At 42.4% G+C, this 20,484-nt stretch overlaps 1 protein-coding gene across 5 annotated transcripts in view; it reads left to right on the plus strand.

Annotated features, from left to right (window-relative positions):
- Positions 1–20,484, plus strand: part of LOC115578680 (retinoic acid receptor beta) — a 390,811-nt gene that overhangs the window by 271,508 nt on the left and 98,819 nt on the right. For 3 of the 5 annotated variants that reach the window (XM_030411754.1, XM_030411755.1, XM_030411759.1), the window contains 2 exons: positions 11,153–11,294; positions 18,350–18,427. In XM_030411754.1, the coding sequence (XP_030267614.1) occupies positions 11,153–11,294; positions 18,350–18,427 (220 nt within the window). The remainder of the gene's footprint in view (positions 1–11,152; positions 11,295–18,349; positions 18,428–20,484) is intronic. The other 2 variants (XM_030411757.1, XM_030411758.1) reach the window with 1 other exon arrangement.

Genomic DNA, 20,484 nt, shown 5'->3' on the forward strand with positions numbered 1-20,484 from the left:
TGAAAACTCACTGTCCCCCTTAGGAGATCCAGCTGGTAGCCTGCAGCCCTTAAGAAGTCAAGACCCAGGATACATGGGTCCTGTACTGCAGCTATCCATACTGGGTGATGCAGCGTTCTCCCCCCCACAGTCACAGACAGCACGCCACTGCCCTTCATAGGAACCAGCTCACCTGTGACTGTGCGCAGTCGCACCAAGGTGGGCTCGAGCTGTGTCCCCTCTGGTACCACATCTGATCTCACCACAGTCACTGTCGACCCTGTATCCAATAGCACCAAACAGGGAACTCCCTGCACTGTGACGGGAATGTAACAAGAGTCACCTGCAGAGGCTCGCCCCACCGTGACAACTGGCTCCCAGCCTGAGTTGTCAGAGTCATCTGTTTCTAGGGGAAGTGGTGCCTGGCTCCTCCGGCTGTGATGTTGGGCACCTCCGGACTGTGGTGAGGGATGTGGCGGCCGTGTTACAGATGGGGCCGGTGTTTGGGTCCTCATTTCCCCCTCTATGTGGGCCCTGAGCCGTTTCACTGAGCCTGGCGTGAGTTGGGGCACTCTCTGACCAAATGTCCAGGTTGGCCACACCCCCAGCAGACCCTGGGCCCTGGGCGTGTTCTGCCTGCTGTATGTAGCGACACAGCCCATAGAAGTCCAGTTACTTTATCAACCCACACCAGCCTCTCTTCCACTGGTGGGCTCGCCCCAGCCACACCCCACACATTCTCCCTCTCCACAGCCATCTCCAAGGCTACCTGCAAGGTCTGGGGGTGCTGCAGCTGCACCTGGACACGCAACTCAGTGGGGGAGAGGGCCCTGATAAACTGATCCCGTGCCAGCTCACTCTGCACTCCTGGGAGCATGTGAGCATATGCCCGCCGCACCAGGCTCTCTATGTCGTTGGCCAACACCCGCAGCAGCTCCCCAGTCTTTCTGCAACCTTACTCAGGTCATTGCGCAGGAGCTCGGGCTGTAAACACTGTCCAAACCGCCTCTGTAGCACTCCCACTAAAGCTCCATAGTCTCATCTATCATTAGGGCTCAGCAGCAGAAGACAGGACAGTGCATCATCCATGAGGGACAGAGCCAGCTGCAGCGCCTTATTGTCCACTGATATTCATCACTGACCAGGGCCGCTGGAAGTAATTTTGAATAGAAGGTGCTGTGAAAAAAAATTATTTTTGGACAAAAAAACCAATGAGCCTATAGACCAGGGGTACTCAAATACAAATCTTAAAGGGCCACAAAGATTTTTTTCAATGACTCAAAGGTCCATGTATTGAGGTCGGCCAGGCCACATGCAATAATACTGTAATATTCAAAACAAAATGTCCTTTTCATTCTAAACAACAAAATACGAACAAAAATAAAATGTAATTTCCATTTTAACATAAATCCAAATACATAGTTGAATATTTCCTCTTTTTGTTTGCCTTCAAACATTGTGTCCATCACTTCATCATGCATTATTTTATTTCATTGTGACATAGATGTGACAAGCATCCTGCTTGCAGCTTGATATGACGATTTCAGTGCATTTATTTGTGTTGTGCTTATCTCTGAATTTTGAGGAAATGTCTCTTCAAAATTCCTATGCTTCGTCTCATAATGCAGTTTAAAATTGGAAATCTTCATCACAGCTTCTCCTGGCATATTGTAACGCCCCTTGTGGACTGTGGCGCAATGACTCTTGGGTATTCTGTCGATGTTGGTGTAATTATGATTCGTGAAAGTGTTTGTGAATAAGATGATATGTAAGATGGTTGTGGGTTAATTCATGTAATTTGTTCTTTGATTAAATGATGTTGAGTTTTAACAAGGATGATACAAATTTTGGCACCGTGAGTGAAAGGGTGTTTGCCGGGAGGAACTCCCCGTCCGTTACGCAACAGGTGATGAAGTATGATGAGACTTGCTAAAACATGTTAAACATTGTAAGTGTGTGTCACTGCTGCACTGTCAGATCTGTGAGTTCTGTCCTGGTCGGAGGGAGAATGAATAGAGGTTTTAAGTTCCTACTTCTAGAAGTTGCCGATTCTCACTGTCCACTTTATTATAGCAGTTGACTTGGAACACGCCATTTCAATCTCTTGCCACCGGCAAAATGTGAATACGCGAACTGTTCCGAAAACGAAAGTGAAAGTTAAAAGTTGCGATCGCAGCGGTGAGTAACCCAGTTGTCTTTGTATCGTTGGCATGTCCCGGTGTACACGTGCTGACCCAAACAAAACACATGGTGAAGGAATAACAGTACGGGGGCCACAAACAGGAGGCCGGCGGGCCGGATGCGGCCCGGGGGCCGCCTATTGAGGACCGCTGCTATAGACCTATTTAAAATACATTTTAAAAATAAATAAACAGATTGAGATTCACTACTTTATTGTCATATACACTTCAGTGCACACAGCCAGGGTCTGTAACACACAGACATCATCAGTTCTCAAATGAATATGCGCTATTAATTAAACTTCACAATAACGCTATAACAATGCAATAGATTTGGTCAGCTGGCATGAACCTGGGTCACTACACCATCTACGTTTACGTCACATGCGACTCTATTAGTTCCAAAATCCTTTTACGCACACCACAAGGAAATAATCTCTAACTATTTAAGCACATTATTGAACAGCTCTCCACATCCATTACGCAAAGATCACACGAACAAAATAACACTTTCCGACTCCATCTCAAACCTTTTTACGCACACCACAAGGAAATCATCTCCGACTATTTAAACGTTATTTAACAGGTCTCCACATCCATTACGCACAGAACACACGATCAAGACAACACTCTCCATCTCCATCCCCACCGCCTTGCAAAAATACTCTAGTGTGACGTTAAACTGCATGAATATATGAAGGTGCGCGGCGGCACCATGCTCTTACTTTGAGCTGCAGGCAGGGTGCCCTGGTTACAGGTGTCAAAATGTCGACGTGCACTCTAGGGTTGTGGAGATAAAGTCTCTCATGAGGGGATGAATGTCCAGGGAGTTCAGAATGTCTGTGTGCGCATGCATCAGCGAAAGGTGTGTGAGTCTTTTCTAGGACATGGTGCTGCGTACCCATGTCTTCAAAAGACGCAAGGCGGAGAAGGTGCGCTTGGATGAGGCCACGGACATGGATAGGCACAGGCATAACTCGATCAGTTTTTCTGTCTCTGAAAACATGGCTCTTGTTTGTGGCTGGAACTTTGTCAAACATGATGCTACATCTTGGACTGTGACACACTTAGACCCTCTGTCTTTTGTGACATTGGCAAGCTGCTTGGCAATGCTTGGCCCAAGCATTTTGAGCTGGAGTACAAGGCAGTCTGCGTCAACTTTTGTCCAATCACGCGAGGTTAGGTTGCGGGTGCTGGGGCTGGGCCTGTCGGTGCAACTGCAGGCAGAGGTGGGCGGACAGTCTCCTCACTCCAGCTGCTCTCCGTTGTCGTGGTTGCGGTACTAGTGTTCTTCACTGGTGCTGGTTTTCCCCAAAAATCCGACATGCGTTTCTGTGCCTTGTTTTTGCCTCGTTTCTGTCAATAGACTATGTAAATGTGCTAGTCTGCTGCTGCCATGGATGTATATGCTGCATGGAGCGAACGGGAAACCTCTTTACTCGGCGGCTGACCACTAGCCTGTCTGACGTTGACAACATAACTTCCGTGAACCTGTGTTGATTAGGCCTAAAAATAATTAAATTAAAATCCAAAATACATGTAATAGCCTACGTGTGTCAAAATCATTTCCCAAAATATTCATAAGGAATTTATAAATTGCGCAAAAATATTTTTAATACATTTTTTAAAAATGATCCTCTCACCACTAGGGGGTGCTGCAGCACCCCCACTTCCCGCGGTGATGTCACTGACAGCAATGTTTATTGTCTTTTTTGGTAATAAAGATTTCTGTTAGCTCAAAAAAAGTGTGTAGAGATTAAAAAGTATGACTAATGATTTATTATCATTTGTGTTTTATGTATATACATATATATTTAATTAACCTTGGGAGATACTTTCAAAAGGTACCTCTTATTTGCTACTAGACATTAATATGAACCATACGCTAAGTTACTCTTAATGCCATGCTGGAAATTGAACAAATCTTCAACAACAACAAAAAAAAGAAATTCATAAAATGTTTGACAATCATAACATCAAATACAGCAGCCTGGTCAGTTGACCCATGATGTCACTTATGTTACATGAGTAACATACCTATATCATTTAAAAATATTAAAATGAGTCATGAGAATGATCTTTTCCTAAACCTAACCAAAGTTTTATTTTTTTGCCTAAACCTAACTAAACCATCACCATTTGACAACATAGCAGTCCTAAAGTCATAATTAGGGCTGTCAAACGATTAATTTTTTTAATCGCATTTTGTCCATAGTTAACTCGCGATTAATCGCAAATTAATTGCAATTTTTTTGGCACATTTTTTTCTGTTCTAAATGTACCTTGATGTATTTTTTAATGTTCTTAATACTTTTAACAACATAAGAAAGGGCAAATATGCTTGCATTATGAACATTTTTGGCGGGGGGGAGGGGGGGGGGATGGGGGGCTCTCTGCATCTGCCCTGTGTTTGGCTTGCAAGTGATATTTGAGACTCAATGTACTTCGATGGTAAGTCATTTCATGTCGATAGTACATGCAGATAACTTTTGTCCTATCGACCGAACCATCTGGCAGTGTTTCGAAAGTAGTTTGCCGTTCATACCGTAAATGACCAAATAATATACGGGTTTCAATTATCCACAGGGTCCCTTTAAACGCCGGTGCAGATGTATATTTTGGTAAATAACCGCCGGTTCCAAATAAATGTCGGGTCTAATTTTTTATTTTTTTTAAAATTAAGGAAGAAGAGGTGTCCACTAACACTGCACGTTTTTCTTCTTCGCCTTTTTCACGCAGTGTGCTGCTTTCTGTCAGTCAGTATCACACTGATGATCGCCATGGCTCCGGTGCAGCAAAACAATAAAAAGTACCACTTGAAATTCAAACTTTCTGTTAAAATATGCAGAGGAAAACTCGGGAGAAGCAGCCGCTAGATGTTTCTCTGTCGACCAGAAGAGAGTGAGAGAAACGGAGCTTGAGCGTCTGTCCGAGGAGGACATCAACAGGGCCAGGCTGCCTGCTGGAGGGAGGAAGAAGGCTAGCGAGGAGACTGAGATAAACATGCGGGGCTGAGTTATCAGCAAACGGGCACGCCACGAGAGAGTGTCCCGCAGAATGATCAGGACGATGGAGAAACAAATGTCCGCCACCGTGAGTGACAGCAGAGATGAGGAGTTTGCAGCGAGTGCTGGTTGGCTGAATCGTTTCCTCTGCCGCAACAACTTCACTTACAGAAGGATGCCAGAGAATTCACCGAGAAGCTGGAGAAGTTTGTAATGTTTTCATCCAGGATTATTGTGAGGAAGGAATTAAACGCATGTCACAAATTGCCTTTTGGTCTGTTAAGTGATTGAAACAACTAAACCCCCCGGCTATTATTTGGTATTTTACGGTAAGTCCTTTCTCAATTTCCTCACTTTTCAGTCCACCGTGTTTTTCCCGAACCGCCAACCCTGCTGCATCTTCTTCGGATTCCCTTTCTGCCACCCTCTGGATCAAGACTACAGGTGCCACTGACGGCCGTAAATCTTTCAATGCGCGTTTTGTTTTTTGTTTTTTATACCGAGCGTTAATCGCGCGTTAAAAAAATTAACGGCGTTAAGAGGATGTTGCGTTAACGTGTTATTAACGCGTTAACTTTGACAGCCCTAGTCATAATATGTCATAATATGTGAACTGTTTTACAGCAAGCTTTATTTTGAAAGTCTAATTGGATGTTGCACATGAGGTATTATTGGTAACTTCACACCTGACAAATTGGGGGTGTCAGATCAGTTGCATGTGTCGTTCTAGATAACATGGAAAAATGAAATTCAGTTCGGAGGACCTTGGAGAATGGAGGAATGAAAAGAGAAGAGAAATACAAAAGAGACGGAGGACAGAGAAAAGAGAAAATACAGCCTCTCCTACACATGCAGTATACACACAGTTGCAAACTACAAACAGTATACCTATATTAAATGATGACTTGTTTTGTGACAATACAGTCACTGGTTAAAATCTGAGGACACACAGGGTATAGTCCATGGGCCAGACCAGATTTTGGTACCACTCAAGATGGCAAAACCTATTAAAATTTTTTGAAATGGTACATGTCCATAGATGATATTTTGGTATGATAACCCATCCTGAGTGGTAGCTTTAATAATAATAATTCATTTAATTTATATAGCGCTTTTCAAGGACCCAAAGTCACTTACAGAGATATAGCAGACACAGATATTACACCAATAGCAAACAAAGATAACAAAAGACAAAGCACGACAGGGAAACAAAAGCAATGGTGGGGCGTGGAGTAGATAACGTTGGTACAGAAAAACAGACAGAAACAGGTACAACAGAAGTCACGAGGTGGGGGGATGGATTGAAGAGCTTTGTGAAAGTTATCAGCACATATAGTTAAACACCCCCTTCAATAAATAGGCCTCCAGGTGTGGATGCATATCCTACTTTGTGCTCATTTTTCAGAGCTTTACTCATCTTTTATGACGGCATGTTTTGTATCATTTTAAAGGGTAGATTCATAGCTTTCATTTAAACCAGGTTTTGCACTATTTTTCCACAATTTTCACCTAAACCGCCTATTTCATACAGTGTTCAGATGACAATTCGAAGCTTGTGGCACCTACAAATATAGAGTCATGGAACATGTTACTGAGAGAGAGAGAGAGAGAGAGAGAGAGAGAGAGAGAGCGAGGACGATGAAGTTGAAGATGAAGTTGCCTTGACCCTGGAATATGATGATGATGATGTTTAGGATTAGGATAAAAATCTACTGATCTGATCTGCCTGCTAAATAAGACTCTTTGAAAATACCAAGTAATTATTGACAATTCTCGCCTGGGCCCATGTTCCACTTTAAGGCCTACAATCACCCCTCATAGTTGGATAATATGGGAGTATTATACATTTCCTGAATTGTTACAGTCCTGTGAGTATTTCAGTGTTTGTTATTTGTTATTAAAGTAGGATATGCATCCACGCCTGGAGGCCTATTTATTGTAGGGGGTGTTTAACTTCATGTGCTGATAACTGTCACAAAGCTACCACTTAGGATGGGTTATCATACCAAAATATCATCTATGGACATGTACCATTTCAAAAAATGTTACTAGGTTTTGCCACCTTGAGTGGTACCAAAAAGTCAAATTTTGGCCTTTGGCCCGTGGACTAGTTACAAGATTCAGGCGATATTGATTATTGATCAATGTTATTATTATTATTATTATTATTATTATTGATTGTTGGACAATAAGAAAACAGTTTAATAAAGAGATTTATTCATAGCCTTTAATTCAGTCTCACGACTGACTGCAAACCATGCCGCTTTTGTGAATTAGTTCATACTCTGACAGAGCAGGCTGTGAGCTCTCATGATAGCTTCCTTAATTTGGAATCCATGACATAGATTGAATGTCTTGAAGTCAACAAAGTTGTTTAAAGAGACCTATCATTATACCATTTACTTCTGTCTCACAGGTCTTGCAGGTGCAAGGGCAAGGTGTAAGCAATTATGACAGCTTCCTTTATGTTTGGGCTCCCTGACTCGCCTTTTCTGTCAAAGGGTCACACTGTCAAGAATAGAGTAGAATAGAATAGTCTTTATTGTCATTGTACAGGAGAGCATAATGAAATTGAGGTGGTCAAGGTGGTCAAGGTGGTTTTGGTATAAATCAACCAGATTAATTTGCATCAAATTTGCTATAGTTACATTTATTGCAAAATATTCACATATATTATTCTATTCCTACTATTCCTATTCCTTCTATTCCTCTGTCAGTGCCATCCATTAATTTCCAGACATTTTGCTTTTATCATAGCAGGTCTTATTGGGCTTCAAACTTGCATTAAGGTATTTTTTAGTCCCTTGGGGACAACACAACAAGGTGCTTTAAAGGTGACCTAATTAGGCCTTGTTTTAGCTGGACCTCATCAGCTAAAACTACACCTAATGATCTCTCCTGGCAAAGACAAGTTGAACTAACTAACTGTGAGAACTGCATTGCAGTTCATATTGCATAAGAATTAATTTCATCAGGCCAGAAAATGTTGTTTCCTTTCTCCATCATTATATATATTTAATGTGCTATATCCATAATGTAGAAAAGGAAAGTTTAAATGAAGTTCATTGCAGCTCAGGCCTTGAACGGTCAACAAACCTTCCCCAAATAGCTGATGCTCACAAAATGCAAATCTATCTAGTGAAACAGACTGCAGTTAGTGCATAGCACACAGACTGTATTAGCTCCAGCTTCTAGTATAACCACCAGCACAATGTACACCACTTATCACACATACACTGCATAGATTTCCAAGGCTAAGTGATCAGCATGCTCTCAGCTTTGAATGACATAAGTACCTGAGCAGCCTTGGGTTCTGCACCCAACCCTGAATACACTTATATAGCAGCTGATGGCGATGCAGGCTGCTTCCATGGTCATCTATCAGACTCAATAGGTAATGTCTACGAACAAACTTGGCTCACATCAGCCAGGATAAAGGTCTCTATTAAGAAATCAATAATACCAACTGAGATGAGGTGACCTCAGACCAGTCACGTGCCATCAAAGCTGAGACATGATGGCTGCTTTTGGTTAGTATCTGTTGTACAGAGGGGGTCGGTCCAGAGGTTGACAGATGCTCGAGGCCGAAACGAGCCGGGCTACAGAGTCAGCCATTTAAGCCCTGTGATCTAATCTGTTACCCATCATGCATCCTGTTTCAGTCATGAAAAGGCAAGGTCTCATCCAGTACAGGCATTTATGGTAAATGGAATTTTAACCCCCACCATGCACCCACTTTAACAGAACAAAGCTGCTAGGGCAAAAATATGTAAACATGTGCAAAAGAGCCTGGATGATGTACAATCAAAGACCCAGGAGCAACAGCAAATTAATATCAACAGGAAGTGAAGATTCACTTCCTATAGATGTTCCTTTCCGTCACAGCAACAGATATAGCTGAGCTCGGCTCAGCCAGTGGTTCTGTGTGCCAGGACTTTAAAGAGGATCCACTTTGTCTTCATTATTGTTCTTCTTCAAGCATGAAGCCCAGTGTAGTGAAGTGTCACACCACATTGTAGATTTGGTTTCAGATGAAGAGCGCTCAAAAGGGTCTTCTATCATCAACTAAGGGTAACAGCCACAGAACGAATGTATTAAATAAATATTGACCTTGTGCAGAATATAATGAAAGGCACTAATGCTGATAGAAAGCTCAAAATACCCTCCCATGGACAGACAAATAGAGCAGAGGCACCCCTGATCTACAGGCTTGTGAACATAAACTACTAAAATGCTGTGTTCGATGTAATATTGACACTGTGATCCATTCAACTCTATTAATCATTTTTACCTAAAAACAAGGGATGTCCCGATAAGGTTTTTTTTTTTTATCCCTATCCCGATCCGAGTCATCCTTTAATATTGAGTAAATGCCTTTACCGACTCCCTATCCAATACTTGGCCTTAACTAAAATGTTCCTGGATAATACAGCTGCCGTTTTTGGGGGATTTTTTTATGAGCAACTCCAAATAAACACTAAAATACACATCATACAACTGATGTACTGTGTCTGTCAGGCTATATCAAGTTTAAAAATATCACAAGTTGCAAGGAAAATGTGTATTTCTAAGGATTGGGTACTTTTAACTGGTTATGAAACCATCTGATGCCTTATGTGACTTACACGGGCAGACAGTATCATGAGTAAGACAAATAGCTTTTTCCGTATAAATATTATAGTTATTCTTAATGCCTGTCACCGGGTCAGATTCTGACTTATTTGGTTGTTTAGTTTTTAAAATTAAACAATTTTTTTTTATGGTGGAGTGCAGAGGGATGAATTAATGAGTCTCACAGCCTGAAGAAGTACGCTGCTCTGTAGTCTGGTAGTATAATACAAATTTTAATTTGTTTTACTGTCATCATCCCTTGTCCACAGGGGCCACCTGGGTCAAAAAAAAGTTCCTTGTAGTAACTTTAAAATTTCGCAGGAGTTAAATGCAGGAGTTGCCTAAATGGCCAAGCGAATTGCCATCCTTGCTAGTGAATGACTGAGCATTTTGAGGATGCCCCTGTTACCAATGAACCTGTATACCTGTGGAATGTTCCAAATAGGTGTTTTTGGAGAATTCCACAACTTTCACAGTCTGTCATTGCCCCTGACCTAACTTGTTTCAAACGTATTGCTGGCATCAAATTCAGAACAGGTACATATTTACAATCATCAAATGGATTAGCAAATTATTACATTCTGCTTCATTTATGTTTTACATAGAGTACCAACATTCTGATAAAGGGGGATGTTACAGCAGCATACATCTAAAATGTAATTGAACATTGAACACATGAGCATCAAATTCAAGGATGTGATTATGAAGGCTATATTAATTGAGCTGTCTTGTCATTTTTGCTAAACGAGGAGTTGAAACAAAATTTCCTCGTGTTGATATGAATCCCTGGGTTAAACTGTAATGATCCCTCCTCTACTGTCAAGTGTTGATGAGGCAACATGGTTTTTATATCAATTTACTGACATCTCTTTTAACGCTAAAACTAAATGAGCCCTAGTAAGATCCATTACTTAACTGCTACACCACTTAATAACAATTAAAGTATGAGTAAAAGTTTATTTTGTCTTCCACAGGAGCTCAATGTCACCTTGTCAAGTTCAGATGGGATGCTCCCCACCCACAGCTGAACCAAAGTCCTCACTTAGTCTTCCATACTGCACCAGCAGCCTCATTGTTTGATATCCTGACGTTCTTCACTATCTGTTCCCACTAGTAGTCTGTTTTTGAGCTTAAATCTGGCATTTGAAGCTCCACAGGGCTCCCAGCAGGGACAAACTGACTCTCTTTTCTCTCAGCCTTAATGGTAATGAAAAGACAAAAACTCTAGCATATTGTTAAAACAGACTGTTGTGACATTATGGTACCCAGTTTCAACAGAGTTGTTTGGATGTTTAATAGAATAGGCAGCTACAGAAGATGAGAGGCTGAATAAGCTTAACGTCTTCCTTTCATGAACTTCTGTGTCTGTCTCCTCAGGGTTTTTTCCGCCGAAGCATCCAGAAGAACATGGTGTATACATGTCACCGGGACAAGAACTGCATTATCAACAAGGTGACAAGGAACCGCTGTCAGTACTGCCGCCTGCAGAAGTGCTTCGGAGTGGGAATGTCCAAAGAGTGTGAGTTTCAGACCCAATTTAAATATTGTGCTGACATAGGATTAAATTAAATATTGTCATGGAGGGGTTGACTAACCACTGGTCATTACTTTTTCAGATGACAACATTTAATTTGAAGTACCAACATAAATTAAAACTTCAAGCAGTGATGAACGGGCCCTCGCATCCCTTCATGTATCAGGTGGTGCTGTTTTAAACATGTATATCATGGCAGACTTCCAATGATTTCTGCAACTCTCAAAATAATTTCATGAAGTTTGGTTCAGAAATTAATTTATTATAGGTCGTCTGACAATGTGAACAAATCTGCTGGATCAAAAATATACATACAGTAATTTGAACAATCGGACTTCTGTTAAAGCATGCAAGCATGCTAGATGGTCTTCTCGCAGCTGAAATATATTTTATTGGTGCTTTTGCAAACTTTTACCAAGTTATCTTTATCCCAAAGTTGTAAGAGACTTGAGAGACTGGGAATATGCCAGAAACGAGACAGAAGACTAAGGATGTGTACTCCTCCACTATGGAAGCAAATCTGTACCATAATTCAAATTAAAATGGATTAACAGCGGGCCCGGTTCTAGACATTGACAAGGAGGGGCAATGCCACCCCAAATGCTTCAACCGCCCCACCAAACTGACCCCACTTCATTCCGAAAATAAAAAAAAAATAAAAATAAAAAAAGTACATTCAGATATATTATGTTGTAGTTTATTCCCATGAATCCTGCTCAGAGTAACCACAGTCCACGGCTCTTCTGCCAACAGAGCCGGGTCTCTCTCTCTCTTGCCCCGTGCATACAGTCAGTAGCAGCACATTAGATACCACGGGCACTCCAGATAGTTTTAGCCACAGGCCTGTTTGTTGTTAGCATGCCTGCTAGGAACTGCTATTGGTAGCATAGTCCCATCGGCAGCTGCTGCAGAGTTTGTCTCTGTCCTGCTCCACGGCATGGAAAGCCTCACAAGGGCAGGCTACGTGCCAGTTGTGAGGCGGGTTTCAACTTTCAACCCTTGCTAGACCCGCTGTAAATCCTGTTGGCCCGCGAGCCTCCCCCACCCCACCAACAGGATTAAACAACACACGTTAGTGAGAGGGGACTCCATTACCCGTAAATTCAGGTTAGCGCCGCCGGTCACTGTTTACTTCCTGGGGCCAGAGCCTCCGACAGCGGTTAATCTGAATGTGCTGGCATCAGGCAGGGAGAAACAGGGAACCCAGGCAGGCACACACGACTTTCTGAAGCACAAGAAAGTGGTCCATCCATCCATCCATTTTCTTCCGCTTATCCGGGGCCGGGTCGCGGGGGCAGCTGCCTGAGCAGGGACACCCAGACTTCCCTCTCCCCGGATACTGCCTCCAGCTCTTCCGGGAGGACCCCAAGGCGTTCCCAGGCCAGCTGAGTGACATAGTCACACCAGCGTGTCCTGGGTCTTCCTCGGGGTCTCCTCCCGGAGGGACATGCCAGGAACACCTCCCGAGGGAGGCGTCCCGGGGGCATCCGAAACAGATGCCCGAGCCACCTCAGCTGGCTCCTCTCGATGTGGAGGAGCAGCGGCTCTACTCTGAGCTCCTCCCGGGTGACAGAGCTCTTCACCCTATCTCTAAGGGAGCGCCCTGCCACCCTGCGGAGGAAACTCATTTCGGCCGCTTGTATCCGGGATCTTATTCTTTCGGTCATGACCCAGAGTTCATGGCCATAGGTGAGGGTCGGAACGTAGATTGACTGGTAAATCGAGAGCTTCGCCTTTCGGCTCAGCTCTCTCTTCACCACGACAGACCGATACAAAGACCGCATTACTGCGGCCGCTGCACCGATCCGTCTGTCAATCTCACGCTCCGTCCTTCCCTCACTCGTGAACAAGACCCCAAGATACTTAAACTCCTCCACTTGAGGCACACAAGAAAGTGGTGCACAATAATATAGCATCAATCAATCAGTCAAGATTTATTTCTATAGCGCTGTTTACAAAATTGCATTGTCACAGATTACTTCACAGATTACAAAGAGACCTACATTTTGCCCCACCACCAAATGTCCCATCCTCCTTTCACATCTACCACCACCCACATACCGATAGGCTATCTGAACGAGAGAGCTGCACCACCATGAGCCGCACTGTAGGCAAACACAAAACACAAAAAAAACTTTGTGAAAAAATCTGTTGTAAAATAGTTATTGTTTATACTCCAAACTTGAAAACTTGTAACATTAGCAAATGCTGGAAGATAATAATGCAATTATTAATAATATTTATGGTTAGATTCCATTTAATATTAGATAACTAACTATAATATGGCATTGATAAAGTTGTCCTCCTCCTATAACGGGGTGGAGGTGGGTTTAAAATTTAAAACGCCCATTACCTTGTAGCTTTACATTTTAATAGAAAATATGTTAGTAGACTGACATCAAGAATTTGTTGGACACAGAATTAGTTTTCTTCGTCAATCCAGGAAATGAATTCCCATTAGAGCTTTGCCGATGGACCCACGGCAAATCGACAATGCTTACGTCTGGGTTGGCATCATAGACTGGTAGGCATACAAAAAAACATCATCCCTATGGCACTCAACACAGTAGCAGTTAGCGACCAATCAAAATTTCTTACTGCCCCTCCAAGACTAGAACCGTGCCTGATTAACAGAAATGCCTTTTAATTTTCAGAATATAGCTGCATTTTTTGACTCATAAATAAAATCATCCAAATTGCTTTTTAAAATGAAAAAGAAAAGGACGTTTAAGATTTAATTTTTAAAAGATGCCCCAGCAAATAGTTACCAAAATTCAATTTGAAATGTCAAATTTGAAAATTAAAATGCATTAGCAGAAAGGCTTTTTCATTTTAAGGTCATCGCTGCGTTATTTCACTCATAAATAAAATGAGTAACTAGACAATTCCCCGCTGGGAAGTCGCGAGAGTGGGCTGTGCGCTTTGCCCCGTGACGAAAAAACTATGAAAGCTAAAGCAAAAGTTGAATCCCACACTGATAATCTGGACTTGTATCTACATTTTAAAGTTTGAATAGTGTGTCTCGGTCAGCGTATGCCAGAGATGTCGACCTTTGAAATCTTTTTTTCGATCTTTTCACCTGGTCTCATTCATGTCCATGAAGAAGAGTAGAAGCACATTATACGTGTGACCGAGACGCATGTTTTAATGTATAATTTGTCTGGGTGCGCTCAAAGGTGAGGTAGAAATTAAGTGCCAAAAGTTGTATCGTGGAAAAATAGAGAGAGGCTACACAGACAGACAGAGAGAGAAAGAGAGAGAGAGACAGAGAGAGAGAGAGACAGAGAGAGAGAGAGAGAGAGAGCTTAAACTTGTGTTGGAAAGTGCTTTTAAACACACATTTTGTGTGTCTGTGTGTGTGTGTGTGTGTGTCTGTGTCTCTGTCTGTGAGTGTCTTTCTGTGTGTGTCTGTCTGTGGTTGTGTGTTTGTGTGTGTCTGTGTGTGTTTGTGTTCCTAGTGTCTGTGGTTGTGTGTCTGTGTGTGTGTGTGTGTGTGCATCTGTGTGTGTGTGTGTGTGTGTGTGTGTGTGTCTGTCTGTGTGTCTGTGGTTGTGTGTCTATGTATGTGTGTGTCTGTCTGTGGTTGTGTGTCTGTCTGTGGCTGTATGTGTCTGTGTGTCTGTCTGTGTGTGTGTGCCCAGCTGATCTCGGTTGCTAGGTGACAGTTGGCAAGGGCCCATAGCAACGGTGCCTGCGACAGCTGATTTGAGAGCAATTTCTGCTCATTTTGTCACACAACTAAAACGAAAACAAAGAGAACATTTTTTGTTTTCATGCCCGCCCCCCGCAAAAAAAGAGTCCAAAATTCAATTTGAATTCGCAATCCCAAGCAGCACAGGAGAGTGATGTCAGCGGCCTCTCTTCTTCTTCAGCCCCCAGTCTGACCGACCGTGCTACGCATCTAGTACGTTAGGGAACGGTGTGCATATTTGACCCTGGAGCAAGAGAAGAGACAAGAGGAGAGTGTGAAGGTTGTGTTGGTACCATAGACTGTGGTACATGTTTTCAGAAACAGTGAAGAAATCACCACCATCTCCAAATCTGTACTTCGGTCAAGCCAGCCATGATTTCGCGTTTGCGAACCCATGAAACATACAGTGCTTTTACAGTCATATTCCCGGTAATGCACTGACGGTATCAGCACTGGACCGTACGTCGATGTCGCCTCCATATTGGATGTGGCAGCTCAGCCCCGTGAACCAATACTTTTGAAAATTAAATCTTAAACATCCTTTCCTTTTTCATTTTAATAAAGTTACAAAATTAGCAGTCTTGAAGAAAATGAAAATGCAATTTGGATGATTTATTATTCATTTCATTTATGAGTGAAAAAAATGCAGCTTTAATCTGAAAATGAAAAAGCATTTCTGTTAATCCATTTTAATTTGAATTATGGTACAGATTTGCTTCCATACTCCACGATGATTACGGTTCTACAGCTAAGCTAGCTAACCAATCTAGCTTGTGCTTCCCCCTGCCCGCAGTCATGGATGCCGCTGCTGACTTCAAGCCGCCATCGACAAACTGAGGGATGAAAACCTTGTGTCGCTTGCAAACTTTCAGAAAGAGTGTGGTGCAGCTATTTCAGCTCTGCAGCTGACGGTTGATGTTCACGGGAAAAAGATTCAGGATGTGGAGGAGTCTCTAACCAACACTTGTGAGCAACTTGCGGGGCTAGGTGAGACGGTCGCGCAGCTAACGAAGGAAAACAAGGCCATGAAGAAACAACTTGACTACTTGAGCAATTACACATGAAGAGAGAATATCCGCATTATTGGCCTGCTCGAATCAGTGGAGATTCCTAAACCGGCTGATTTTGTGTGTATCCTCCTTCATGAAATTTTTGGCTCCAATGCCTTTGAAACGCCTATTATCATTGACTGCATCCACCAAAACCGCCGCACACAAACCACGAGCTGAGGCCAAGCCAAGACCACTCCTGGTTCAGATGCACAGCTACAGAGTACGTGAATTGATTCTGTGTCTCGCCAGCTGCCACGATGGGCCAATTCTGTACCGAGACAAGCGGATTCACTTTTTCCCCAATGTCAGCTTGGAGGTGGCCTGGCTCCGCTCTTCGTTTACTGGTGTGAAACGCAGACTTCACAAGCCTAACATCACCTTTCGTCTCCACCATCCCGCCCGTCTGGTTTTCATGAGGGACAACCAGAAGGTGAGCTTCACCAAGCCATCGGAGGCTCTCAGCTTCTTTAAAGTGAAACTCTTGGGGCACCGTTTAGCTCAGTTGGTAGAGCGGGTGTCCCATGTGCAGAGGCTTTGTCCTCGCTGCGGCAGCCCCGGGTTCGAGTCCTGGCCTGGACACCATTTGCCGCGTGTCTCTCCCCCTCTCTCTCATCCCGTTACCTGTCATATCTTCAGCTGTACTATCAATAAAACCGATAAAAGGCCCAAAAAAAAGTGAAACTCTAGCTAAAAAGCAACTGAGGCTTTATTTGTGATTGAATATGAGCCAAACCTTAATGTAAATGCATAATTATGACAAAAGAGGCACTTTTAAGATTTACCGTAGTTTTGTTTCAGGCAAGCTAATTTTCAATGGAGTGCGAGGGCATTTTTTTACGCTATTTTTAAAGAACTAAGAAGGCTCGACACAACATGAAACTTTGCTCATAGTATCACCAGGGTCTCTACACATGAACACGAGCATTAAGAATATTGTTTGTGTACACAGAGTTTGCTAAAAAGAAGGTTCTTGGACAACTCACTAGGCAGTAGCATCTCCGGCACACCGCCGTAATGGCAGACAAAAAGTGTCGATCCCCGAGTGCGACCTAACAGGGAGGCTTGAGGAGCGGTCCACCATTACTCTCCTGCCTGTTAGGTCACAGGCAGGAGAGTAATGAGAGGCAGCTGACACTTGACTTGACTTCTCAGTAGCGGTAAGCTTACATGGCTTAACGAACCATCCAGATAGCGTTTTGTGACACATGACTGTTTGTGTACGCTTAAAACGTGTGTAAAAGCTTCCTGTCGGACTCCCACCGCAGTCGGTCTGCACAAATAGCTGTCGTTGGGTTATTCCCCCTCAATGACTTGGATTGGCCATGTTACTATTTGTTAAAAGTGACCTACTCGGTGTTAGCCATTACGAGTGTACGTTGGAATTAAGTGCGGTGGCACATTTAACCTTTTCCTATTGTTCTCTCTCCAATCTTAATTGCCGCCTGCTTTCATGGATGCTGTTCTGTGCACATGTAAATTTGCAGTTCTTTTCGTTTTGATACTGGTAGATAAAGTCACTCTTTTCTAATCAGCTTGAATTAAGTACTATGTTTTCCCCTCTCCTTTTTCTTTCCTTTTTTTAATGGATTCGGATGTCCCCAGCTAAAGAGACTGCAAGTCGTTTTGGTTTGGTTTCATGTTCATGTGGACTCTGTTTGTGGTACTGCTACGTATGTTTCGAGAGAGGGAAAAGAGGAGAAATGGAGTGGGGAGGGGGAGGGGGAGGGGAAAAAAGCTCAACTGTGATGGGCAGCTATAAGTTAAATGCATTTTACTTTTATTGGCTCATGCTGGGAGTAGTTGTTCAATGCCCATCCAGTTGTGTTTTTATTTAGTGTTTTTTTTCTCTTTTCTCTGCCACCAAATTATTATTATTTTTATAATCATTATTATTATTATTATTATTGTTTTTATTTTTTTTAATTAGTTTTCTCCCACCTCTATATATTCTCTTTTGAGCTCTGTTTTTGGTCATCTTAACAACCTTGATTTGTTGTTTGTCTCTGGTTTGAGGATCTAGCCAATTTTCTAAAATATTAGTTATAAATATAAGAAGTTTGCTAATTTCTTGTTTGTTTTCTATTTAGCCAGGATGCTGCTAAATAGGCATCGCAGTATGTATATACATACAGTTACGAAGTGTTGTAGGGTAGGTTGCCTTCAGCTCGTTTGGGGGGTTGAAGTGCATCTACTTCAATTTAGTTGTGGTTTTTTTGTGTTTGATGCTCCTTACATCAATTTTTTCACTTTTTTATTTTATTTTATTTTTCCTTTTTCTTTTGGTGTGTTCCTTGTAGTTGCGTCTCTGTCCACCTCTCCCCACCCTGTCCCGCCCCACAGGTCCAGTTGCCGCTGCTTCCTCACCTCAGTGACAGGTAATTATACCAATAATTATTTAATTATACCAATAAACACTCTGGAAACAGGCATTGCCTTTTTGCAAGAGACACATCTTGGTACATCAGACCACTTTAGGATCAGAAAGGGGTGGGTGGGGCAGATGTTCCACTCTTACTTTCATTCTAAAAGCAGAGGTACTGCAATCCTCATCCATAAAGATGTTCCTTTTTCTGTATCCAGCTCCATTTCAGACCCTAATGGTTGCTATGTGATGGTCTTTGGCACCCTGTGTAATACAGCCCTTGTGTAACCCACCTCAGCTCTGACTGTCAATAGTAAAGACTGAGAGCTATAGATAATTTTTTCAGTGCGTCACTTTCACTTTCACTTTGTGGACCAGTAAATCAGAAGTCTAGACCCGATATAGGAGTAAGGGATACTGGCAATTTGCCTTGAGTGATAGAGTAAAAACTCAAGCAAAAGCGACGCAAAGTCTGTGTTTAAACTCTAATTTACTGACATTATCCCCCGGGTCGATCGCACCGGAGCCCTTACTGGAGCAGCACAATGCGGTTAGATATGGATATTTTTAATATAATAACTGGTGAGCCTGTTGAAAGATGGAAGAATGTTCCTTACCGCATGCTGTCATGCATGTAATCCATCTAATCGTCTTTCGAGATTTTGCTCTTCTGATGAGCCTCCTGAATTTGCACCCAAAATGCTGTCAAAACTTTCATTCAAAATTCCCAACGCAGCCTCCATAATTCTTGACCAGGAAAAAGGCAGAAAAAAGGTGTGGAAAACACAAAAAACCTTAAGAAAAACAAAAAACGACCCCAAATCACAGAGATGCCGATTCGCACAGGACTAATATTATCACATGACCTCTGTGTTTGGTGAAATATGGTAGGTAATTTGCAGTGGAATTTTTACTTTACAAATTACGGACATCGCAGATTCGCACGGGATCAAAATCACAGACGACCTCCGCAATTATTACAAATTACTGGAGGTCCCCAGGTTATACAAGTCCCGTGCGAATAGGGCTTTTGTGTCAATCGGAAAAAGTTGCATTCCATCTATACACAAATTGTCTTTGACACACGTTACAATATACTGGACATTGTTGGGAAATGGCCCGGATCAACACACGATTCCCGAATTTTAATGGAGAGTGGTTTGACGCAGCTTTTCGAGCAAATGCCGCTTTTATTGACAATTCACGTTTTTCATCGCAATCTTCTAATCTGTCATTTTTGTCCGAAGCGGGGGGGGCCAATATCTCGGCTTTGTCATGGGCTTGTAGGCAACTTCCTTATTTTCACTTCATGCATTGCGTAGCCTAAATTCAATGGGCTGCCCTGTCACTCAACAACCAATCACCGTTGTCACCGCTTCTAAGTGCGTCCTTATAAAATGACGTCATCCATAGCAACAGAGAGTTACTTCTAGTTTAGGAGTTCAATGTTTTCATAACTAAAAGTAGGTCTCAGCGGCTTTGTGAATTACTCTTAAGAAACAACTCCTACATAAAAACTTTTAGTCCGATTTAGGAGTTCTCCTAACGTTAAGATAAAAGTCTTTGTGAATACGGGCCCTGGCCTATATAGGCCAAAAGAGGGTTATTATAATATTCTCATTAAAAAAATAAACCTTTACATATAAATACATGCATGTAAACACACATATACATTCATGTACATTAAGACATTACTGCTTAATGATCACTGTAACTGTTCTCACTGTCCATCAAATGAACTGAACATATTTATCAATATTAACATGAAACAAAATGGCTGAACGATTACTCTTCTGTTCATCTCTTTTTTTTTCTTTACCGCCACTCACTCTCACAAGAAAACACATGGGGTGAGGGTAATGTAAATAAACACCTTAATATAAACAATTTTTAAACACAACATACATGAAATTAACGCCTTGTTTCTCCACATTAACACTAGCATATACATTTCAACTCCATTTATGAGACTAATGTCAGTAAAGTTTAATCACCAGAGGCTCAAGCATCATATATACACACACACACAGTCCGTCACAATGCAACTCACACGGCTCTCATCAGTCCAGG

This window comes from Sparus aurata, chromosome 3, assembly GCF_900880675.1.
Source record: "Sparus aurata chromosome 3, fSpaAur1.1, whole genome shotgun sequence".
NCBI classification, from domain to species: Eukaryota; Metazoa; Chordata; class Actinopteri; order Spariformes; family Sparidae; genus Sparus; species Sparus aurata.